The sequence below is a fragment of the Aspergillus terreus genome, genomic scaffold (genome assembly GCF_000149615.1).
Source record: "Aspergillus terreus NIH2624 scaffold_16 genomic scaffold, whole genome shotgun sequence".
Taxonomy (NCBI): Eukaryota; Fungi; Ascomycota; class Eurotiomycetes; order Eurotiales; family Aspergillaceae; genus Aspergillus; species Aspergillus terreus.
In genome coordinates, this window is record NT_165939.1 from 1 (window position 1) to 24,316 (window position 24,316).

Below are 24,316 nucleotides of genomic sequence, written 5' to 3' on the forward strand. Positions count from 1 at the left end.
GTAAATATGAACCCTGGACCGGGACGGAAATATCAAACCCTGAATCCCTACAAAATATCAAACCTTGAACCGGGACGGAAATATCAAACCCTGAATCCCTACGAAATATCAACCCCTAAACCGGGATGGATCGAAACAAAAACTAAAATCGATGATGGAAAATACAATATAAATATAACCTGGTGAATATAATGCCGCCATTCGATGCGGGATATATGATTATACGGAATATGCGGAATGGAATTCGGGCTGTGAATGGATTGGAATATCTATCCTATGGATGAATATATATAATTCGATCACGGGAATACATAATACCCGCAATGAATGATCGGATCTATAAAACGCTGGAATTGCTGGTTGAACGGCTGGGGACAATCCGCTGGCGTACAACGGACTTTTCAGTCATGACTAATGGATGGGAAGCTCTGTGATCCTTCGAATATGAAGTTAAATGATCTGACTATAATTGATGGGTGTATGATTATTCTAAACGACCCTGTTATCGACCGTTAAAACAGTAATTTGGGGTGGAATGGAATACAGCCTGTACTCAGTAAATATATATATATATATACTACGGTATCTTATAATCCTCCGGGTGGTGTTCTGGAATCCAGCGTATATTGAATATGGATATATATATATCTACATGGATATAAACCTGACTACTAACCTTCTATCTTCGGAAATATCTCCTACTATCAGTTATATATATTCACTAACGATACTGGGACGGCCTAATGAACTCGAAAAACATTCGAACTGGATTGGGAGTTGAATCTACTTCTTTTCCTATATATTAATCGGCTAAACCTGCCTGCCGGCCTATCTATCTGCCTGCTGAATGATCTACTTGGGGGTTTATCTGGGGATCTATTGGACGGCCTGTTAAATACTCTGTTCTGGGACCTGCTGCGTGGCTAATCGGCTTATTTTAATATATCTTTACTAATCAGTCTATATATTTATTAATCTATTTATTAACTAATCTATCTAACGGTCTATATATCTGCCTGCTTGCCTGCTTGCCTGCTTGCCTGCTTGCCTGCTTGCCTGCTTGCCTGCTTGCTTAATGGCCTGCCGGGGGGCCTGTGCTATAGCTCTCTTTATAATCTATATATGGGCCTTCTGGGTGGCCTTAGCTGTACGGTCTATACTATGCAATTACTTGCTGACTGCTGGGTCTCTTTATCTATAAATCTACCGGTCTATTGATTCTGGTATCTGCTTTCTGGTCTGCTTTCTGGTCTGCTTTCTGGTCTGCTTTCTGGTCTGCTTTCTGGTCTGCTTTCTGGTCTGCTTTCTGGTCTGCTTTCTGGTCGGCTTTCTGGTCGGCTTTCTGGTCGGCTTTCTGGTCGGCCTGTATTGTACTCTCTTGGTCTTCCTAACAACACTATCACTAGCTTATCTATCTACCTATCTACCTAATATCTTACTTATTGGCTATGTTTACCTGCTGTAATATCTGCTCGGTGACGTATTGGATAATTAATGTTATTGCCTGTTCTATCGCCGGCTTCACGCCTACTTCGGGGCCGGCCGTCCGATTGGTTTGGACGGCCTGCTGCATGGCTGGGGGCCTGTCTGCTTAATGGCTGGTTATTCTTTCTAATTCGACCTGACCTGACCGAACATAACTTACCCGACCTGCCTACCGGCCTATCTACCTACCGGCTGGTTAATTCGTCTACTTTAGATTTCGGTCGTGACTGATAAGCTCTCGCGGCGGTCATGACCGAAATATGCGCTGCTCGGCCGCTTGCTCAGCCGAATCTCCCTTTGACGGACCGAAACAATCGCATTCAAACGGGCTGGAATGAACGATGGATCTAAACATGTATGTCGGATTACCCGGTGGGAATGGAATGAATAATGCGAATGGGACTGGTTCTGCGTTACGGTCTATTCTACTGGCTGCTGGACTTACTATTCCGCTGGGAATTGGGTTGGTCTTTAATCGGGCTTTGCATCTGCCTGTTTATATTCTGTCTGCCTGGCTTAATAGCTGGCTTGCCTGCTCGATGTTCCTAACCTTTCTGACCTACCGGATCTACTGGACCTGCCGACCTTAAAACCTATCAACTAATCTGCCGAGTAATTGATCGACCTAACCGCTAGTTGGCTAAATATCTGAATTACTCAATACGGTAAGCGGAATGGGAATCATGGAACGGCCCTATATCGGTTCCACTGACCCTAAACTACCGCGTTATATAAACCCTAAATAAGTTCGGGTTGGGGGGGGTACGGGGGGCGAGTGATACTAAATATATATATTACTATCTCTCTAATATATTCCTTTAATATATTCTCTTGATATACAGTAAGATACTGCAACTATTATATATATACATCTTAATCGATCGTGGGATTATCTCTCTATCGCCTGAGATATCTCCTGGAACCAGCAATATCTATCGAATATCGGACGATGCTGGGATGATCCGACCTACCGGCCTGTTCGACCTGGCGATGTTAATCTTTCGGTCGTGACTGATCTATTCTCGCGGCGGTCATGACCGAAATATATTCTGCTCTCCTGGATTCCCTGACCGATCTCCGAACCGATGTCCGGGCTGGTCAACGGCTCGATCTCCCGGCCGGCCGGCTCTAAGCATCTGAGCTGTTGGATTGCTAATATCAAGTTCATTCTACACAACAGCTTGATGGCAATAATAATTCTCAACGGCCGCGCTATCGAATCTCTCAACAGTAATCCGGGGTGGAATGGTATCTAGCTCGGACTTGGTATGGACATATATATATCTCAACGTATGGGGCGATATTCACCGCGGTATACACTGTTACCCTTTCGATTGATGTCAGCATCTATGGGTCATGGATCTATATATCTATATTAATAACAACCCCCCTACCGACGTTCGATCTCCCGATATATCTCCCGTAACCAGCAATATATATCAAATAACTGACTATGTCGGGATGGTCCGATCTGCCCTAAAAACGTCGTGACCGCATCTAAATCCTGATCATCCACCCCAGCCTCCGCCAATCGATCTTGCCACAGCGGCTGGATGGGCCGGGCCTGCGGGCCGTACACCATCGCCGCCACCATGGGGATCAAAAGCCCGCGGTACGCACACTGCGTGCGGTCCTCCCACCCGGGACATACCGCCTGGGGCATCCCACACTGGAAACACGCGCTGTATCGGGCGTACTGGATCTGCCGCCGCACCTGGAGCATCCACTGCCGCGCTGCCTGGCTGTCGGGGGCCCGGCACCCGTACAGATCGTGGCGCGTCCCGTCCCGGTCCTGCTGCGTACAGATATAACAGTGGTCCAGCCACCGCGGGCATTCGGCAATGATGGCCTCCTCCGTCAGCGCGGCCTGCATCCCTCGCTGCCGCGCCTGGATGTCGGCCTGCGCCCACTGGGGGGGCTCGCGGGGGGACGGGGGGGTCGCCGGCCGGGATGGCCATGGCCGATGGAGCGAGCTGGCTTGGGATGCGAACGATGTACTGCGGGAGCGGGATGGACGGGATGGGGGGGTCTGAATGGGGTCTGCTGGACGGCCTGCGTCCTCGCCTGCCTGGGGGCCTGCCTGCGGATCTGCCTGCGGACCTGCCGGCTGGCTGATCGGCCGGCCGCTCGCCTGGTCCGCACCATGGCCTTCGACCGCTATCTCCCTCTGATGCATCCGTTCAACCGCCTCCTCAATCCGAATCGGCCGACATTGATCGCACGGGGCCTCGCCGGCCATACACCCAGCCCGCGGATGCCCATCTAAATACGGATCGAGCCCCTGCCGCCGACACGGCGCGGCGATATATTGCTGCATCCGCTCGATCTCGGGGACGGGGGTGTCGGCCATCCACGGCGCGGGCTCGTCCCACCCGGCGGGCTGGATGATCACGGCCACACTGGTCTGTCCGTCGCGGCCGGCGCGGCCACTCTCCTGCGCATAATCGAGCAACGTCCGCGGGCGTGCCCACGTGGATAATCAGTCGAATATCGGGGATGTCGACCCCCATGCCCAGCGCGCTCGTGGCCGCGATGATCGGACGCCGGCCATCGACGAATCGCGCCAGTATCCCGGTTCGATCCACCGCCTGGCTGGTGTACGCCTCGCAGCCGATCTGCTCCGCCAGCGCCACGACCTGGCTTACCACGTTGGCGTATATCACAGTCTTCCCCTGGTGGATGGCTTGGATGAGCCAGCGGATCCCGGCCTGGACGATCTCACTGTCCATCCATGCGTCCGCGGGGCCACGACGAACCGGCACCGCCGGCCGCCATACGAGATATCGAATATTCGACCGCGTGGTGGGCGCGCGGAATACACGCACCGCCGCCCGCGCGTGGCCGATCCGCTCGAACAGCGCCGGCTCCAGCGTCGGCGGCAACGTGGCCGTCAGCAACACCAGCTGCGTCCGCGCCTGAATCAGCTCGCCGAGCCGCCGCATGGCGGGCCGGAAATCGGCCGATCCGGGCAACATGACATGGCACTCGTCGATGACAATGCGGTCTAGCCGCCGCACCATCCGCAGTCGGTTTAAAAATGAATGGAACTCGGGGGTGATGGCCGATTCGGGTGTCACGAGCACGATGGACGCCTCGTCGGGGGGCCGCCGCCGCTCCCACACCGCGCACGAGATGTTGAGCTGCTGGCACCGCCGCTGGAAGTCCTGGCGCAGCGCGATCAGTGGGATCACCACCACTGTCGTCCCGCTGGGCTCGACGTACGCCGGCAACATAAACAGCATGCTCTTCCCGCCGCCGGTGGGCATCACCGCGACGATGGGGCTCTCGCCGTGCTGGATCGCGTGCAGCGCCGGCCCCTGGACGCCACGCAGCTCGAGCTCGGCCTGCTGGGTCATCCGCCGCGCCGCCTGCGTCAGGTTCGCCTGCTGCAGCCGGTGGCGCCGCCAGATCTGCTGCTCGGCCACCGCGTCCGCCCACGGCGCCCGCTTGCGCTTGCCGAGCACCGACGGTGGCTCGCCCTGGGCCGACGCGAACCCTAAAAAGCGGTGCCAGTCGGTGCTGGATGCGCGGAACATGGCCTGCCGGTGCGCCGTCGTGCCCGCCTGCTCCATCAGCCCGCGGCCGTAAATCATGCCGGCGACGTGCGACGAATGCGCCGCCTGCAAGTCGGCGATATGCCCGGGCCACTGCTCGTCGTCCATGGCCGCTTCATTGTCGGGGTCGGTGATGGCTGGCTCGCGCGGATGTCGCTCGTCTGCGCTCTGCGGGAACTGGCTGCTGGCCCGTAAAACCGCCGGCTGATGCCGATGGCGATGTCGCGATACGCAGCGGGGTGGACGGGCTTCTTCTTGGTCAACCGGCTCTGGGTCTCCCGCTTGAACACCTCGCGGAACCGGTCGGACGACCACACGCGGCGCGTGCCGGGGTCAGGTCCCCACAGCAATGCGCGTTCCTGCGTGGATGGGGGCTCGCGCGGCGCGGGCGACTGCCGCTCCAGCCAGGTATCCAGCTGGTCGACGAATGGCCGTACCAGCCACAGGTAATATATAATCAGCTCCCCGATCTCCCGCGGGACGTATCGATGGATAATCTTAGCATCGTTACTGGCGTAAAATCCTTTGTGGTACGCCGTGACCAATGTGACCATGCCATTGTCGATATATATATTCCGGCGGACGTTCGTATCGGTATTGACATGCTGAATGCTGAGTAGCTCGGGCGCGCGACTGGGTTGGCCGCCGCAAATATGCGTCAGGACCGCCAGCTTCTCTTTAAATGCAACGACCTGCTGGAAGTACGCCCGGATCTTGGGGGGGGTGGCAGCGGTGGGTCCGAATAAACTGCGCCTGCAGCGTCGGCTCGGCCCGCACGCGGTCGATCAGCCACCGCTGCCCGTCCACGGGCCACGTCGTCCGACTATCGCATACAAAGCTCCAGCCGGCCTTCCCCTCAACGGGATTGTCGTACAGCCGACCCCATGGGATCGCGGGGGGCGGCTGGTCGGCGGCGCCCAACAGCAGCTGGTCCAGCAGCCCCCGCGTCGTCTCGACCAGCCCGTGGATAAAGCCGCGAAAGTCGCCCATCGTAAAGCGCAGTTCCTTGTACAGTAGCTCGTCGGTCCCCTGCCACGTGATATGGCCGGGCGTGGTGCTGTTGTAATGCACCCGCAGCCCGTACGTGCGCCAGTCCAGCAACGTCTGCATGGGGCCGTGGCTGCCGCGCACCAGGAACCGCCGCACCATGCGCTCTAACTGGTCCTGGAACGTGCGGCCGGCCCACGGGCCATAATCCGGGCGGTGGGAACGGCCTGGGCGGACCGGGCTTGTCTCGCTCCGCGGAATAATGGGGCTGCTACGCACCGGGTGGACGGGGGTGCCAAAACCCTCGCTCGATCGTTCGCTCGACGCCTCGCGCGATAGCCGCGCCTGCCTATAATCCACGGCCCTATTTCGGTCATGACTAAACTCTGGACATGACCGAAATCCCTCTTCCGAGCCATCGAGCTCCATGGACGACGGGACGGGGCTGCTGGCGGTGGACCCGCTCGCGTACCCCTCGTCGAGATCCTCGAGCTCGTCGTCCGCGCTCTGCAGCGCCCACGGGACCGCCGTCTGCTTCTGCTGCCACATCCCCACAATCTGCATGGCCGCGGGATCCAGCCACAGCGCCTTCTCGACGACGAAAAACCGCGCAATCTTGATGACCCGCGATAAGATGGGCGGGTAGCTGTCGGCGTCGCGCCAGCCGTCCACGCCGCGGCCCAGCACCGCCATCGCGCACACCAGCGCGCTCTCGTACTCGTGCGTGCGGTGGCGCTGGTTCAGCAGCTCGACACAAAACTCCAAGCACGCCCGCTCCCGCCGCTCCAGCAGCCACGGCTGCAGCGCCTCATCGACGTCCTGCAGCTCCGGCGGCGGCTCGGGGTGCTGCACCAGCTGCCACAGCCGCGCCCACTTCTGCTGCTGCCGCGCGGTGAACTGATATACGGGACATTTCCATGCCTGCGGATGCTGGGTGCGCGCAAAGAACCCCAACATCTGCTGCCACGGCTGCACGTGCTTCCGCACGCTGTTCGCATCCATGTACGCCAGCAGCGGCTGGTGCGGCAGCTCCCCGGCCTGCGTGCGCACCGCCTCCATGCGGATCGCCTGCCCGCAGTGCATGACCGTCCGCTGGCTCTTCCGCGCCAGCTGGTCGACCGTGTGGTACAGGATGAGCACCCCCTGCTCCACGGGGTCGGCCGTGTCGGGGTCGGGGGCCTCCACGCTGCGCAGCAAGTCGGCCGGCGGGATCTCCTTCAGATACTCGGTCCACTGCGTCATCCGCAGCCACGGGTTCGCGTCGTGGAGCTGCGTGGGCTCGACGGGGGCCTGTCGACGGGCGGCCTCGGCCTGCTCCCACGCCTGCACCACCGCATCGATCGCCTGCTGGGCCTGACTGGGTCGGGGGGGTGGCGGCGCCCGGCCGTGCGGGAACCGGATGTGGATGTAGTGCGAGCCCGCGCGCGAGGGAAACAGCTGCTGGTACGACACGATCTCGTACGACCGCTGCAGCTCGGCCTCGCGCGCCGCCCGCTGGGACTGCGGGGCGCGGCCACGCTCGGGGTACTGGGACCACTGATGGACGATCCGCCAGTGTTTTCGCATGGACTTCCATGTCGACGCGACGAACAGGCACGGCTCCGACCCCCGCCGGCATCGCAGCCCTTTCGAATAACAGGGGAGAATCGGCAACGGCTCGTCCAGAACCGGGGGGATAATGCAACTCTCGCGCGACGGAGCGAGGTCAGTCCATGTCTGGACAGCCTGAATAATCGGCTGTGCGGTACGATGGTCCAGCCGATGCTGCTGCTTGAGATGGGTTTCGACTTCGGCCGGCCAGACCCCATGATGGCACTGGCGGCAGATCATGACCTTTAACGGGGGGACTTTCTGAAATAACTGGTCGGCCATGGTAGTGGTGTAATCGGTATTAGGTTGTAGAATCCTGACAACGCGGATTGGGAGAAGAAGCAGCTATGTGAGAGGTATGCTTGAGATATAGGAAGAGCGATTGTGCAGCCGGGGGGAGGCACGTTGGAAAAGGGGCCTTGTCTTAGCCCGTAGAGAGATATAGAGACGTATATCACCATCTATTATAATTGAGAGATCACCGCGACCGCCGCGCGCCAGCCAGCCGTACCCCATCAAAAAAATCCGCCCGTGCCAACCCGCCCACTTTGACCAGACCGAACAGCGGCATTTCACGCAATCAAGAGCGTCCGACGCAACGGGAGAGGACGAAAATGGCGGCCGAACAAACAGGCGAGGTTTCGGCGCGCGGCGGGCCCGGACAGCCGATATGCACCACACTCGGACCCGAAAAAACGCACCCTTCTCGGGACCCCAAACCCTAGCCCCCTACCAAGCCGCCCAACCCGAAACGCACCCGACCAACCGCCCCGGGGGGCTGCTGGGGTAGGGCATTGTTGTGGTATTTTTGACAGGCTAAGGCCCCAGGATGACCGTTTAAGATCCTAGAGACTGATATAAAGTAAGACAGAATTAAGGTTTGCGGGAGATCTATAGAGGTGGGGCTCTGCGTTAGTGAATAGGGACCCGCATCCGCCTATGGAAAACGTCTGCAGTTCTGTCCCTATCAAAGTAATGTAGGAGTTCGGTTAGCATATCTAAATAGAATAACCGTCCTACTGGCGATTATTCGGTCATGTCTAATTTCCAGTCATGACTGAAAAGTGCCCTAGGATTCCACCGGCCGGTTCACTTCTGAGATAGTCATATAATCGCTATGCTGGGGGTACTGCGCGCCTACAATAAAGTAAAAAACCAGAACTAGCACGGAAAAGAGAATAAATTGCTAATGCCTGCCTTACTTCGGAATCGAATATTACAAGGGGCGGATCCATGCGTATGGCTTTTGTCGTTTCCGGTTCTCTTTTTCCTCTTTGATTACCTCTGCAGGAATCTGCAGTAATAGTAAGAGTGAAAAATCATGTGCAGGCAGTCGGCGTAATTGAGGAGCAAAAGCCTTAATCGTGCCTTCGTCCAGGCGAGGTCGATTATATTTGCTTACGATCGCGACAGATGAGTTCGTACATCCGCTTCTCGATCTGCTGAATATACTGGATCAGCCGGGCTTTCTGCGGTTCGATTCCCTCTTCATCGGAGGTTTGCTCATCATTTTCGGCCGGAGGCTCGGGCTCAGTGTCAGAGTAATAGTCCGGGTAGGAGGAGGGATGGCGACGACGCTGGACGCACTGCCGACGGTGGTGAAGAATCTCATATTTATATAGAGCGGGATGGAGCTTCCGGCTACACGCGGAGATCGACCATGTCTCAACCGGACCAGTGATCGGATCAAATGGATTCTGGATCCGCTCCTGATTCTCAAAAATTACTCGCGAAGATTGGTGTACCGGTCGTTGGGGCGGCCTATTTAGCGACGTCCATTGGCTCTGTAGATCGCGTAGGGTCTGATAGAGCTCGGGATCTGATAGATGCAGAAGGCGCTGTTCAGGTTCAATTGTATAGTCAAGATGGGCGAGAGAGGGCTGCGATGGGCTCCAACCGGTCGTCGGATGATGCTTGATATAGGACGCCGGAAAGGGGCGGTCAAACACATTCAGCTCGTGGTAGTACAGATCCATCCCGCGATGCACGCTGGACCACCACATCACCTGGCCACTCTCCTTCGACTTTCGCATGAAGCTATTGTTCTGAGGATAGGGGAGCATCCAATGGCTCTGAATAAAGGAATCTTTCAGACCCTGTTTCCACTGACGAGCGGCGTCCTTGCCTTGGATAAGGGTAATCACCTCGAAGCTCTTTTGATAAAGAAGTCGGTAGGGCTTGTGATCCCATCCTTTTCGTTCGAATCGGCCATCGCGCCACTCCCATAGCCAGGTAAAAAGGACATTGATATGTTTGACCGCCATGCGGTTCCCCGACGCAATATAGGGCGGACAGTGTTGGGCCTGCAGCGCGCCTTCAAGACTCGGCCAGCAGAGCGGGGTCTCTCCCGCTAACGCTACGGTGACGGATTCGGGCTTTAGAAGCCGTTTGATCTGCGTAAAAACATCCTTGCGAAAGGCCCGCAAACACAGCTGCCGCAGATATTTCTGCAGATAGTCTTGGCAGGTAGGAATACTGCTAAACTCGGTCATCCACTGGTGGATCTGGCTGATGCGAATGAAGTCCGTGCGAACATCCCGCACCTGGGGATAACGCGCGTGGTACGCGGCTTGGAGCGACGGGTTGTTGAATTGGATGTATTGCGTGGCCGGCTGTCGGAACACCATCATCTCCCAATCTATCTTCTCCAGGAACCAGCCGTACCCAAATTGCTGCATATTCCGCTGGAAGCCCAGCCCCTCGCACCGCCGAAGACCGTCCGGCTGGGTGGGATCCGGGCGAAACCAGACATCGCGCCAACAGCCGGAGACCCGCTCCAAAAGGCCGCCGGAGTAGGAGAATGGAAGGCAGCGGAGGAACATTAACATGACCCGGGTATGCTCCCAGGTCACAAAATGCCGGTCATTTAAGCTGTACACCATTTCAAACCCAACACAAAACTTGTTGATATTCCATCGGAACCAGCGAAGAAGCGTCAAGGTCGGCAAAGCGTAGTAACTCTCGACCCGATCTCCAGAACCCAGAAATCGGGTGGTAGACTGTTGCCGGGTCTGAAATTCGTGCAGAATCTGACAAAATAAAGCGTGAGAGACCCGGTGCTCTTCGCGCAGGCCAAAGACCTTAGGGACCGATCCTTGTAACGCAGCATGGCACCGTTGCTTTGTGGTGAGATAGGCCCGGTTGAGCGCGATCGGATTATGGCTAAGACCACCGCCAACGGTCTGCCACGTCTTGCGAAGCTGGGGATCCAGCGCCAAGGTCTCCGTTGCAGTATTGGTAAATGGATATGTATTGCCGGCGGCGAAGACCTCTTTCACACTGGCGTAGAATTGACTATAATAGAGACCGGCCCGCCGCTGCGGTGATGTTCGCCGGGTCTCTAACGTCAGGCTGCCGGTGTCTTCTAGCATACTGATCGGGTAGAAGTGCTGCAGAGCATGGGGCGCGTCCGCTGGCTGCTTGCTATGGATCCACTGGCTATACGCGTTCAGGCAACAACGCCGCCCAGAGTAAAGATTGCGGCGGCCTCTCTTGCTCGCTCGCCGTGGTTGGGCAGGTTTCCTTACCGAGATCGTAGAAGAACGGCTCGGCAAGAACGTCCTCGTTAACAGCATTCTGCCAGTGTTGTTGAAAGCCCGTCATGAGATCGGCCAATGTGTCTGCCTTAGTCAAGGTCTTTAGGTTTTTCCCCTCGATTAGAATCTTAAGATCCTGAAACTGGTGGAATCCGGGGCGGTGGGTCGCCTCTAGAATCTGTTCCCAGATCGTGGGAAGCGCCTCGGGAGGAAGAAAGTAGGAAAGCAACTGCTCGCGGGGGATGGGATCCACTCGCTGGGACCGCATTTCCACTCCCCGGGCGGTCGCGTTCAGCCGGCTATGGTCGAAGCTAGAGGGGTAGTGCTGGATCAGGTCGCCGGAATAACACCGATTGATGATTGGGAGGAGGATTTCGTCCGTCCATTGCTGGAAATCCTGGTCTAGCAGACGGGCTGGATTGCTGATCTTCCCGGTACAGTCGGGGAAAGAGCAGATACAGAGAGATATCTTCGAATCCAATTAGACGACCAAAGGTATAGTGCGGCACTTGATGGACCGGCCGGCGAACATGGTGGGCCTGCCCGGTTGAGTCGAAATACTGGACTGAAACCGGATCTATATGCAGGCTGGACTGGAGGTCGGACACCGCCATCTGCGTAGGATGCCATCGGATCCCCCGACGAGCTACCGCCAGACTACTGACAAACCCACCCACGCTATCGATATCAACAGTCACGCCCAAGGAAGGATCGGGACGATGGTCGGGCTGCCACGCAGAGATGCGTTGGGGATTCATCGGGCTTGTGAGGATCGATGCCGCAGTAGATCTGTTGTTTTCGTGCCTTGGTGACTTGCTGGGCGAGATTGGACTCGCGGGCCGCGATCGTAGCCGAGCCCAACACATCTGGGAAGTCGCCATCAATGTTAATCTGGTCCACATACTCCCCCAGCCCGGTATGAACCGAATGCGTCTCGTGGTGCGCCACACGGGCCTGCTCATGGCACTCCCGACAACAGCCGTGATGCTGATACAGCTGGTCGGCCAGCGCGCGTGCCAGCGTGCAAATATCCTCGCGATCCTCGGCAGCCGCTGGGGCAGGGCTTCCGGTTTCTAAATTTGATAGATCACCCTCGAGGGGCTCACTGTGCGTTGGTCGGGACTGTTCGGGAAGGTTAGGGGTAGGACTAGCGGCAGGTTCGAGACTGTTGAGCTCTAGAGGCGGCTCGTCAATTAGGATAGAGCTATCTTCGAGCTCCAGAGGAGCTGGATTGGGGCTTAACGGCGGGAGCAACTCTTCCAGTTCATGGGTCACCGACGACGCCGCTATGCCAGGAAGAGAAGCGATCGGGCGTTCACCAGTTGCAGATGGACCGGCCGAGTAGTATTCATCAAAGAAGGTGTTGCGTTTAGCCGCTTGGGCGGCTTGTCGCTGATTTCGTTGTCGTGTTATCTTCGCGGCCTGTCGCTCTTCTGCAGACTGATACTTGGGGGGCCGACCGCGCTTTCGGGTGGAAGTAGAGTTAAGGGGAGACATAATAACGGAAGAATCACTAGAACCGAAGCCTAAGAGAGGGGAGAGAAAGTAGGCGGCGCTATAAGATAGAGAGATTTCAAGTGCCTTGGTCGTCGAAAGTTGAAATAAGAAAAAGGGGTAACAGGATGAATAGGTCGGTTTCTATTCTGTCTCGAAGATGATCTTAAAACAACGCATTATTACAACCTTCCCTAGCCAGGCAACCGATAGCAAGGTTTTCGGACATGACCGAAAGTCTTACACTTCCCTTATAAGTAAACCAGTGTCAGAATGTGCAAAGCATAGCGGTTGAAAGAAGCAGTGTACAGTATGCCAGGAAGTAGAGGTGATTAGAATATAAAACCAAAATAGGTCTAGTGTTGAGGACAAATCTGAAAGTAGTTTAGTGTTGAGGAATTTAATCGAAAAAGGCTTAGTTTTGAGACGTTAAGTCGAGCGGGATGATTAAGTAATCTTCCACCCGGAAAACCTCAAAAGTTGCCAACTTTGGCTAACGATTCCACGCGAACGGAAGAAGATATTAAAATTCTGATTGAAGGGCAGGATTGTGCATTAGCTACTCTATACCTCAGCGAATTTTTACATGGCATCGACGTTGTTGGGACTCTAAGTCTAGTCGGGCAAACACCCTATGGCGGAGCGGAGGTCAGTCCATATCTGGGACAGCCTGAATAATCGGGCTTGTGCGGTTACGAATGGTCCAGCCCGATGCTGGCTGCTTTGAGATGGGTTTTCGACTTTCGGCCCGGCCAGACCCCCATGATGGGCACTGGCGGCAGAATCATGACCTTTAAACGGGGGGACTTTTCTGAAATAACTGGTCGGGCCATGGGTAGTGGGTGTAATCGGTATTTAGGGTTGTAGAATTCCTGACAAAGCGGGATTGGGAGGGAAGAAGCAGCTATGTGGAGAGGTATGCTTGAGATCATAGGAAGAGCGATTGTGCAGCCTGGGGGAGGCACGTTGGAAAAGGGGCCTTGTCTTAGCCCGCCGAGATATATATATATATTACCATATGTTATAGTCGATAGATCACCTCCACCGCCGCGCGCCAGCCAGCCGTACCCCATCAAAAATCCGCCCGTCTCAACCCGCCGACTTTGACCGGACAGAACAGCGGCAATTCACGCAAGAGAGAGCTTCCGAAGCGACGGGATGGGAATGAAATGGCGGCCGAACGAACAGGCGAAGTTTCAGCGCGCGGCGAGCCCGGGCAGCCCCTATGCACCGGACCCCGATCCGAAAAACGCACCCTTCTCGGGACCCCAAACCCTAGCCCCCTACCAAGCCGCCCAACCCGAAACGCACCCGACCAACCGCCCCGGGGGGCTGCTGGGGTAGGGTAAGATTAATATACTATAATAGATAGTAAGACTTTATTAATAGTATTAATATGGAAAGATAGAAAAGAGAAATTTTTAGGGGATATAATATTAAATAAGTTAATAAACAGAATGCGTCGCGTTACTTTTAAAATATAATAGATTTAATAGAGATTAGTGGTAGTTAGAATAGAACCCGTGATAATCTAGCTACTATTAGTATTTATTACTATAAGAATATTAGAAATAAGGAATATTTTATAAGAAATATAGTATTTCTATTAATAATAAAGATATAGATAAGAATACTATTATTCTAAATAATTAGTATAATAGCTATAATAGAGATAATTTTTAAAATCTACTATTAATGCTAGTAATAGGAAATAAGATATATATTAATATATATTTCCATGCCGTATCTCTAGATAATACTAATTTTTATAGAAAAATAAGAATTCTGCTAGCTATACTAGAGTTTAGATATTTTTATAAAGATAATTTAAATAAGAGATATAGTTATTTATTTTTAATATTTTTTTAAAAATTAAATAACGCTTTTATTATAGATTTTTAGAAGATTAGTTAGAAACAGTAAGGTTAATACAGTTAATCTAACCGGAATCTTAACTGGACTAGATTTAAATAGATAAGATATATTATTTTTAGCGCTAAGAACGGTTAATCAGGTTAATCTAATTTTTTTTTTTATACCGCGGTTAAGTAAAAATAAGATATTTAATCTTACTGTTAACCTGCGGTTAGGTTATGCTGGAGGGCTTTAACCTCCCCTTACCTGGCTATTACCTACTCTAATCTAGAAAAATACTAAGAAAGACTTTCTTAGCTTTTTTTTAGTTATAACTAAAAAGGTTACTTAGATCTAGTTACCTAGAAAAATACTAAGAAAGATTTTTTTAGCTTTTTTTTAGTTATAACTAAAAAGATTACTTAGATCTAGCTATCTAAGAAGATACTAAGAAAATTTTTCTTAATTTTCTTCTAAATAGCTTAAATAAATATCTAATATTTACTAATATTTATTATATTTTTAGATTCGAAAAATTACTAAATTTATAAATACTAGCCTTTAATATTGTAAAAAATTTTAACTTATTTAGTATTTAAAATCTAGATCTATATACTATATATTTTTTAACTATAAAATCTGTTAGAATTTTTTTTATTTAATAATTTAACGCGCACTAAAGCTCTGCTAACTAATTAAAAGCTTTATTTAGTATTAGAATAATTAGAAGCTTAACTATCTACGGCCCATACTAGTAAAATAAAAATAGTTAGAATATTTTCTAAAGCTTCTATATCTATTTTATATCTTTATATTCTGTTTTTTAGAAAATACTGGCTTTACTGTCTATAAAGTATATAATATTTATAATAATCTGTTTAACTATCTAAATTTTATTATTAATTATCTTCGGAATAAATAAGTCTTATAGAAATAACAGATTTTTAAAGACTTAGAAGAAGCCTATAAGAAATTTTAGAAATACTATTAGTAAATATACTAGATAAAGAGTTATATCTATACTATTATAATAATTCTTAGTTCTATCTTTAAACTTAAAAAGTTTAAAATAACTATATAACTTAACAATAATATTAATTAGTATTAAAAATATTATACTATTTTTAAGAAGATATTCTATTTTTACTGTAGTTAGAATCTAAGTATTAATATACTATTAACTATTTTAAATCTATTATCTAGACTAAATAAAATATTTTATTATTTTTTAAAATAATAAAGACTTACTATTTTATTAGAAATTTTTAAGAAGCTTAAGACCTATTTTAATATAGAAAATAAGTTATACTTTAAATAGGCCTATATTTTACTTACTATTAATAAGATACTATTAGTTAATCTAATATTCTTACTTACTAGAAATTTTATTATAACTAATTTCTAATTCTCTATTTTATAGCAAAAAACTTTCTTATAATTATAACTAATAATATTAGTATTAAATATCTTTTTAACAGCTTCTAAAATATCTATTACTATTGTTAGAATCGGTTATATTCTAATATTATTAAAATAATTATACTGTAGATATATACCGATCGCTTTACTATTAATAAGAAATATTAGTAAATTTTTAATAAAATTAATCTTAACTCTATTATCTTTATATATAAAGAAGAAAATAATAATATAATTAAAGCGTCTTTGTATATTAGTAATAATAAAAATATAGATAATATAGATAAAAATCTAGAGAATAGATTATTATTAGAATTTATATATACTATCCGGACTATTAAAAAGATATAATTTCTTTAATATTATTAATAATATTTAGAATAGTATAAAGAATAGAAAATAGATAATAAATATTTTTTTTAATATATTCTTAAAGTAGAATATTTTAATTAGTTTATTCTAAGTAGTAAATTATATTATAAAATTACAAGAATATTAATACTAAAATAAAAAAATACAGTAAATTATAAAGGTAATTAAAATATATTAATTATTATTTAATTTACAGTTAGTATTTTTATTAAATTAATCTTCTTTATCTTACTAGCTAGTTAATCTAGTAAAATAGAATCTTTAATCTTAATCTAACTATATCTCTCTAGTTATTAGATTTTTTATACTTTAATTTAATCTAGCCGGTTATAGTTAGGTTATAGTAAGGTACAACGGTGAGGTTAACCCACTCTATGCTGGAGGTCCTTAACCTCCCCTCACCTGGCCATTGCCCACTCTACCGGAGATAGATAATAAAAATAATAGAGAAAACTATATACTGGCAGGAAGATATAGTATAGATTTAGATTTTATAGATTAAATTATAAAAAAAGAGATCTATCGTTAATTCTAGATTTTTAAATAAAAGCACCTAAAAAATTAAGAATAAAAAAAAGATAGATCTCTATAGGAAGCTATTTCCTATCTAATATTTATTTTTTTTTAAGAGATATGTTGATAGCGCGTCTAATACGCGTAATTAAAAATAGAAAAAAATAAATTTATGTCTGCTACTGTTGATCTCTAAAGATAAAATATAGATATAATCTTGCTAGATTCCTCTTTTAAGAGAGTAGACCTGTCCGTTCGGGGCACGCACGCGAAGCGACGGGAGCACGGCGAAACATCAAATCTTAACCAATCAGCGTTCGAGAAAATAGATCGAAGGTTGGGTGAACTCGGGCCTAGGGAATAGGATAATTAGATTATTTTCTACCCGGCAAATTTTAAAACTTACCAACTTTAGCTAACGATCTAATATAAACAGAAGAAAATATTAAAATTCTAATTAAAATATAGGATTATGTATTAGCTACTCTATATCTTAGCGAATTATCTTAGAGTGCTGATGTTGTTAGGGCTCTAAGTCTAGTCGGCAAACACCCTATGGCCGGACATTTCTAATCAGCTGAGTTGCTAGTTACCATTAGTTATCTGAATTTTACTAATTATTACTATAGTAATCCTGTACTATAGGTATACCGAGCTAATTAAGCAAACTTTTTTTTTAAGAATTTTTTTTAGAAAGATATAATAGTTATATTACATTCTGTAGCATGTGAAGCAACAGCTGCGCACAGATAAATGTGGAAACATAGAGAGCAGAGCTGAGATCAGTCCACTGCCGCGAAAATCATCCACCCAATCCAGTCCAGACACCCTGCCTAGGCAGGCATGAATTGAAATAGAGTAACACGGCCCGAGGCATGCCCTAGGACAAGAAAATCATCACCGAAACACATGCATGTCGCCGAATAACCTGGTGGTAGCCTAAGGAGATACTGTCCGTCCCAAATTATCCATTCGCCTCTAACATATGGACTTCGATCATGACCAAAAGGCATGTCGGATTCCAAAAGGCTTAACAGACCCCCATCGGTTCTGATATATCGGACATCTCCTGAAAACGTTAAGCTCCTTACCGGTAGTTCCACCCTAAGCAAGCGAGTGCATTCGCCAGTTGCAGTTATAGGGTCAATATTCCAAATCCGAACACTTCCATCATCAGAACAAGACGCAAGCATCCTGTTATCAAGTGAGAAGGTAAGGGCGTTGACACTCTTTCTATGTCCGGCAAGTGTCTGTCTGGATCTCGCGGCACCTGTCGAAGCGTCGATGGACCAAAGCCGGACCGTCGTATCAGTTGAACCTGATGCAAGTATGGTACCGTCCGTTGAGAATGCAGCAGTTGAGACCGAACCTTTGTGGCCTATAAGTTTCTGGGATTCGTTGCCAAGTATCCTAAGTCCATGGGCCGACGAACTGATGTTCCATAGATATATAATTTGATCCGACGAAGCAGAAGCAAGCATTTTGCCGTTGAAGGACCAGACGACAGCATTGACTGAATCACTGGGGTCAAGCCAGTCCTCTGACACTATCTCTGCGCATTCAGGTACAATTTCATAAAGCACAACTCCCCAAGTCGTACCGGTGGCAAGCAATTTGCTATCGGGGGAGAAAGCGACAGTGGTAGCCCAACTTTTAAGGTACAGGCTCTGTTTGAAGATAGAGGTTCCGGTTGTAGGATCGATGGAGCACAGGCGAACAGTCGCATCCGATGAAGCTGACGCCAACATCCTGTCATCAGGCGATAGAGCAACAGCGGTGACCATGCCTTTATGGCATGTTTCTGGACAATGGCTTACTCCAGTATTGGTTGCGGAATCGATGTCCCAGAGACGGACTGTCGCATCATTTGAAGCTGATGCAAAAATGTTACCGTCTGATGAGAATGCAACACTTCTAACACAATTTTCATGACCAGTAAGTCTCGCGATGCAGGTGTCAGATATGGAAGTATTGACATCCCAGAGACAAACTGTGGCATCTGATGATGCAGATGCGAACTTGGTGCCATCCGGTGAAAATGCAACAGCATGGATTGAATCAACGCTGTGGTATAATAGTTTTACTGCTCTAGTGGTTGCAAGCTCTGGGCCAATGCTCCAGAGGATAAGCTCTCCATTTGACGAACCAGAAACTAGCATCTCGCCATTGGGTGAGAAGGCAATGGCATTGACCTCATTTGGGAGACTCTTAAATTCAGAATTGGCAGTCCCTGGATGATCGAGGGACCATAGGGCAATGGTTTTATCCGAAGAAGCGGATGCAAGTTGTTTGCCATCAGGTGAGATGGTAACAGCATTCACGCGGCCTCCGTGGCCCGTAAACATGTGGCTGGTAAGTTCTGGAGATCCTAGGTACCACAGCCTAATTGTCTTGTCTGATGAAGCAGATGCAAGCAAGAGGCCATCGGGCGAAAAGGCAACGGCATTGACTAGATCTGTATGACCTCCAATGGTCTGCTTTGGTTCAATAGTAGCGGTCGCTGAATCAACGGTCCAGAGTCGCAACGTCTGATCATCTGAAGCGGACGCCAGTATTTGGCCGTTAGGTGAAAAAGCAACGGCTTTCACCATATCTGTGTGGCCTGAAAGCGTTTGTGTAGGGGTGCCGCTAGCTGTCGCAGCATCTATAGCCCAGAGACAGACTTTCGTATCCGAGGAGCCAGATGCAAGTATTTTGCCATTTGGAGAGAACGCAACAGCGCTGACAACACCATTATGGCCCGAAAGAACCTGTCTGTATAGATCCCAGGACTCCTTAATGCCCGATATGTTCTTGACATATGGCAGTTTCTCTCCCCAAAATCCCTTACGTATCTCACTCTGCGTCGGACAGAATGCGATGGCAGTGCCATATACCTGCAGGGGAAAACGTTCAATCGTTGACCTATGATAAACTGTGAAAACTTCCGCTTCCTTCAGAAAGGCTACCAGTTCAGGATAAGCATCAAAATGTGACTATGCTTCATGAGTATTGAAAACGGCCTGGAATGTGGGAACATACCCGGAGGATATCTAGGAGCTTTTTTATTGACGAAATTCCATCCGCAATTCGACGTAACAAGCTCAATGCTTCGATCCAGTGGAGAAAGTGAAGCTTCAAGAAACTGAGCGCAAGATGACAGAGCGGACCACTTGTTTCATTGCCTTCCTCAATTGCGTTGCGTAAATGGTCGAGCCAGAAGACACAGGAGTACCTCTTAGAAAGTAATGGGTCCTCCTCAGATAGATTTATCTCGTTTGACGGAATATCCCAGCGTCCCAGATTGTACATGTCTCTTTTCAGGTCCATCATTGCCTTGATTGAGTTTCCAAGGATGTCCCCATGACCGCGGATATTCCCGTGAAAACCTTGTCGATGTTCGTCTAAATACTCCTTGGCTGACTGATGGACCACGTTGATGGCCTCGTCCTTGGTGGTCAAAAAAGATCCACATTCACGAACGATAGTAAACGGGTCGACCGAGTTGGACCAGGGAACAAGCTGGGCAAGCTCAGAAAGAAAGAGCGGAAGGTTATATGCAAGCGAAATGACCATTAGAACATCCCAACAACGCTGGCGAAGTGTTGGATTCGCTGCCATAATCTTTGACATCTTCTGATCGTATAACAGTTCCAAACCAGAAGGAAAGTTCTTAATGCTTCGAACCGCCCAGTTTCCGCGCATACGTCGGAGCTCATTGAAAACAAGGGACAACCAAAGGAACTGGTCTTTCCCTCGCTCGCGGACGGCCTCGCCCACTTTGGCCAATATATTATCAGTGTACGAGAAACCGATCTCAGGGACCATTCTCAAGTCCGACAGCTTGTGATCGATATACTTCTCAACACAGTCTCGTTGACCTTGAACATCGAGCTCGGCAAGATGCGGCGCATTGTTCGGGCTCATTTGTTTCAAACGCTTTCCGACGTCAACACCAGGGCGACTAGATACTAACCACCTCACAGTACTAGAAGCAGTAAGGGAATACGAAATGACATCGAGAAGGTCATCCAATCCTTGCTCGCACTCATCAAGAGCGTCAACAACGAAATAAACCGGGCGAGTATCCTTAATGATGGCCTTAAATGCTCGTGATAGGGCAATCGATGCATTCATATCTGTGTAAAGTGTCCCGCCCGAAGCCTTGTAATCCGGCTGCAAATGCGAAATGAGATGAGGTTGTTGAATAACCAGCATCCAAATGAGGGATCTCATGATGGAGCTTGCATTGTTCAGGTCAGAGTTCGTACCCTGGCAAAAAAAATACGAGAGCGTTCGTGCGACAATGGCTGGCTGGTCGGAGAGTTCACGGATGATACCAATTAAGAGCATTGTCTTACCTGTGCCTGCAGGTCCATGTACCCACAGCAGGCGTCGTGCTTGAAAATTGGACTCATCCCAGTTCGTGAGCTTAACGTATTCCTCGTCCTCCAAGATCCACTCATATACCTCCTTCAGGACCTTCTCCTTTTCGTTTTCAATCCTTCTCATGTCATCTTGCGGGTTGACTATTCGAAGATCCCTGACGCACGTGAAGTTCTCATCTTCCGTTCGATGTTTCACTTGTTTCTCAGTGAAATTCCAGAGAGTTTCACGAATGTCCCCAAGCAAGTCCCTTATATCTGTGTCGACCCTGAGGAGGTCACTAGTCATTTTTTGGGCTTTTAGTCTGTCGTACGTGGCCCAGTCTCCCATAAGAGCTTTCTCGGCAGTAATTACTTCCTGTACATCTCCATCCCAGTCATCAAGTCTCACAAGGGACCGAAGAAAAACCAGCCCTTGGTGCCTATAATAAGAGCAGACACTCTTTATTTGGTAAAGAAGAATGCTTTTATAGAGTGCGAGGACTTTCTGTTGCAGCTGCTGCAACGTTGAGCCGAAATAGCCCTCATTCTTATCCTGGTCGAGAAGATGCCCTGTAAGGGCATAATACCAGTCCATTCTAGTAGTGACGTGGGTAATACCCATTAAATTAGCCTTCGTCGTTTTTGCTGGATTTGAAAGAATCTGAATGGTATCAGCTGAAGGAGCTCAAAATAGGATGGCGGATAAGACCATACTTGTAGAATAAAACAAACACCGGCCCAAGGCAGCGCAGCGGGCGCTGCATGTGGCACGTTGTTGATGACGCTATCAACTATTGGCTTGAAGAAGAGGATTGCTTCAGAAATGGCACCAACGGCCTTCGAGACCTCCGATGCTTTCGCAACTTTGGCCTGGCCTGTTAGTACCAGCTCTTTCATGTATAATTGCCTCTTAGCCCGATAATTATGATTAGTTAAAATCCTTGCTTCTCCTGCTCCACCGGAGGCGCTATGGTCCAGGACATCGATAGCATTAGTTTCGGCGGAGGTGCCGCTTGCTTTAGCAGCATAAGTGTGTCGCTCAGAATCATGCTCCAGGATATCCAGAAGGGTGTGTAAGTAAGCCTCAACAAATTCTGAGGTATCTTCATTGTTTGCAAGGCTCTCAAAAGCATCATCCCAGAGTTCCTGTGAGAGCACCTCTTCCGAGGGCGGACGTGGAATTTGATTCTGCGGAGCAAACGCTTTGTCCCGGAGTAGGCGCCCTCCAATTTGGGCCTCAGCTGTCCCCAAATCTATCTGTTCACCACCAGATGCCTCCGGGCGTAGCATCGGACCGCAGTTTAAATCCGCCGCGGCGACGTCACTTGGCCTATGTGGATTCTTTTGTGACAGAACTCCATCGGTATTGCTTCGCCCACCGTGTCCTTTTTTAGATGACCTTCCCGGGCCTTTCTCACGGCTGCAACGGAAAAAATTCTTGAATTTCGTTCGGGCTGGATGTTTTTCTGAACGGACAGCTAAGATCTATAAGTACCCGAGCTTCAGTTTTTAGTGTAAAAAGGAAAATCCCTTACATTGTGGGGTTTCCGGCTCAGGTGGTGAAGCCATGCTGTGCTGATTTACAGGGGGTTTTCCAGCGACCCCGCTTGCCCTTTGGTATTTATTTTCAAGTGGCATTCCAGAGGGTATTAGAGGAATAGCCCGCAAACAGGAGAATTATGGTGGGAAAGAAACTTTCTTAGGGTATTTTTTCATATGCTTCTTCCAAGAACCAAGGGTTACAGTAGTGGGCTTATTGTGTACTAAATAGTAGTCACTATATGCTCTTGTTAAGGGTTTGGGCGAGATATCAATTGGCTATTGAGGCAAATAACTGAGTAAATGACGTATGTGATCCTATTATCATTTTAAACTTCTGGTTCTGCCATCATATACAACGATAGAGACTGTTCGAGAATGTTGGCTTAGCGTTACCACGGAATGGTACTAAGAATAGCGGGGCAGCTGGAAAGCCTAGATGTGTCCAGATATCCTTAGGGCCTAGGCCCGACCGACCCTACTCCCTAGGAGCAAAGACATCGTACCCTAACCAACTAGTATTGAACAACCAAGCCCTTGGTCGGTTTGGGGCCCCGCGCAGGAAGGCCACTGATTAGCTGAAATTTTCTATAGTTTATTGTACTTATGGTTGGTTTACTAGAAGAGGCTTAGTTAGTTTAATTTTAATTCCGTCTTTTGTTCGCTATAGCGCAGCTACAAATTTCTAATTTTACTAGTTGGTAGATTGGCTATTCAACTCTAACTCTGTATTATTCTAATATATTAGTTTGATCATATATTACATAATAGTAGTATAAAATTAGAGAGTAATTAGAATAGATTTTAATAGAATACTGCCTGTTAGATCTAATCTATATGCGCTTTTTTATATAAATATTTATATATATATTTTTTAGGGGGTATAACTATAGGCTCTGCCAAGAAATTATTACTATGCCACCTTTGCTTGGTACCGTCGCGACCCTACTTAGGAGATACAGGATTATGCCGCTGCTGCAACTTTTCCATCGCCTGAATGGATCAATTCGCTTGTTGGGCGAGTACAGGAGGCCATGAGAGAGTCAATATTTATTTAGTATCTAGCTGGCCGTGCGCCCTTCCGCGGATGCTAACTTGATGGACCACTATCTTTGTTCGGTTGGAAGAGAGCGGTGATGATCGCTCGAGTCACCTTTATCTGCTGAACAGATGGACCGGCCGATCCAGATGACTTCCAACCTCTTATTGGCTGTCTGAGATGCGAGTTCACTAGACTCTCTCAATATATCCCCTTGCTTGGTAGAGCCACCACCCCTTTTCTTCTGTCCTTCTGTGCTTCTGTGCCTATATCTCCGCGGCCCGCCAGAGACGGTGGAATAAATGTCAAACGAACTCTCTGGTTCCGAAAAGTTGACGGTACTACGTTTATTATACTAGACAGTGGTAAGCAGAAGTCGTATCAGTGTAAATTGATGAATTCCAGAAAAGGTGACTAGGGCCGCTCTAGGCCCGGTATGCAGGTGAACCTCGTTCAGCAGCCGGTCTAGGTGCGCGGAAAGCCCCATGGAGAATTGAATTGATACAAAGGACAAAGACCACTATTAGTACAGGAATGGTGTCACGCGTGACAGAGGCGGATACATTTCGAATTAGATTGGGGTTTCAT

At 48.7% G+C, this 24,316-nt stretch overlaps 5 protein-coding genes across 5 annotated transcripts; 1 reads left to right on the top strand and 4 right to left on the bottom strand.

The window, feature by feature from the left end:
* Positions 1-1,195: 1,195 nt before the first annotated feature.
* ATEG_09953 (uncharacterized protein) lies at positions 1,196-1,573 on the bottom strand (the record flags this gene model as incomplete). Its single annotated transcript, XM_001209255.1, has 2 exons — positions 1,196-1,387; positions 1,457-1,573. 2 exons carry the CDS (start codon positions 1,571-1,573, stop codon positions 1,196-1,198), a joined length of 309 nt encoding a protein of 102 aa, XP_001209255.1.
* Positions 1,574-2,875: 1,302 nt separating this feature from the next.
* Positions 2,876-7,898, bottom strand: ATEG_09954 (uncharacterized protein; the record flags this gene model as incomplete). Its single annotated transcript, XM_001209256.1, has 4 exons — positions 2,876-3,919; positions 3,957-5,205; positions 5,238-5,752; positions 5,874-7,898. The coding sequence occupies 4 exons, from the start codon at positions 7,896-7,898 to the stop codon at positions 2,876-2,878; spliced, it is 4,833 nt and encodes a 1,610-aa protein (XP_001209256.1).
* Positions 7,899-9,004: 1,106 nt separating this feature from the next.
* Positions 9,005-12,649, bottom strand: ATEG_09955 (uncharacterized protein; the record flags this gene model as incomplete). Its single annotated transcript, XM_001209257.1, has 4 exons — positions 9,005-10,956; positions 11,144-11,621; positions 11,683-11,830; positions 12,057-12,649. The coding sequence occupies 4 exons, from the start codon at positions 12,647-12,649 to the stop codon at positions 9,005-9,007; spliced, it is 3,171 nt and encodes a 1,056-aa protein (XP_001209257.1).
* A 631-nt stretch (positions 12,650-13,280) lies between these two features.
* Positions 13,281-14,054, top strand: ATEG_09956 (uncharacterized protein; the record flags this gene model as incomplete). The annotated part of the gene is made up of 4 exons (XM_001209258.1): positions 13,281-13,294; positions 13,514-13,562; positions 13,681-13,991; positions 14,036-14,054. The coding sequence occupies 4 exons, from the start codon at positions 13,281-13,283 to the stop codon at positions 14,052-14,054; spliced, it is 393 nt and encodes a 130-aa protein (XP_001209258.1).
* A 3,583-nt stretch (positions 14,055-17,637) lies between these two features.
* On the bottom strand, positions 17,638-22,719 carry ATEG_09957 (uncharacterized protein; the record flags this gene model as incomplete). The annotated part of the gene is made up of 4 exons (XM_001209259.1): positions 17,638-19,779; positions 19,826-21,811; positions 21,865-22,628; positions 22,686-22,719. 4 exons carry the CDS (start codon positions 22,717-22,719, stop codon positions 17,638-17,640), a joined length of 4,926 nt encoding a protein of 1,641 aa, XP_001209259.1.
* Positions 22,720-24,316: the final 1,597 nt, after the last annotated feature.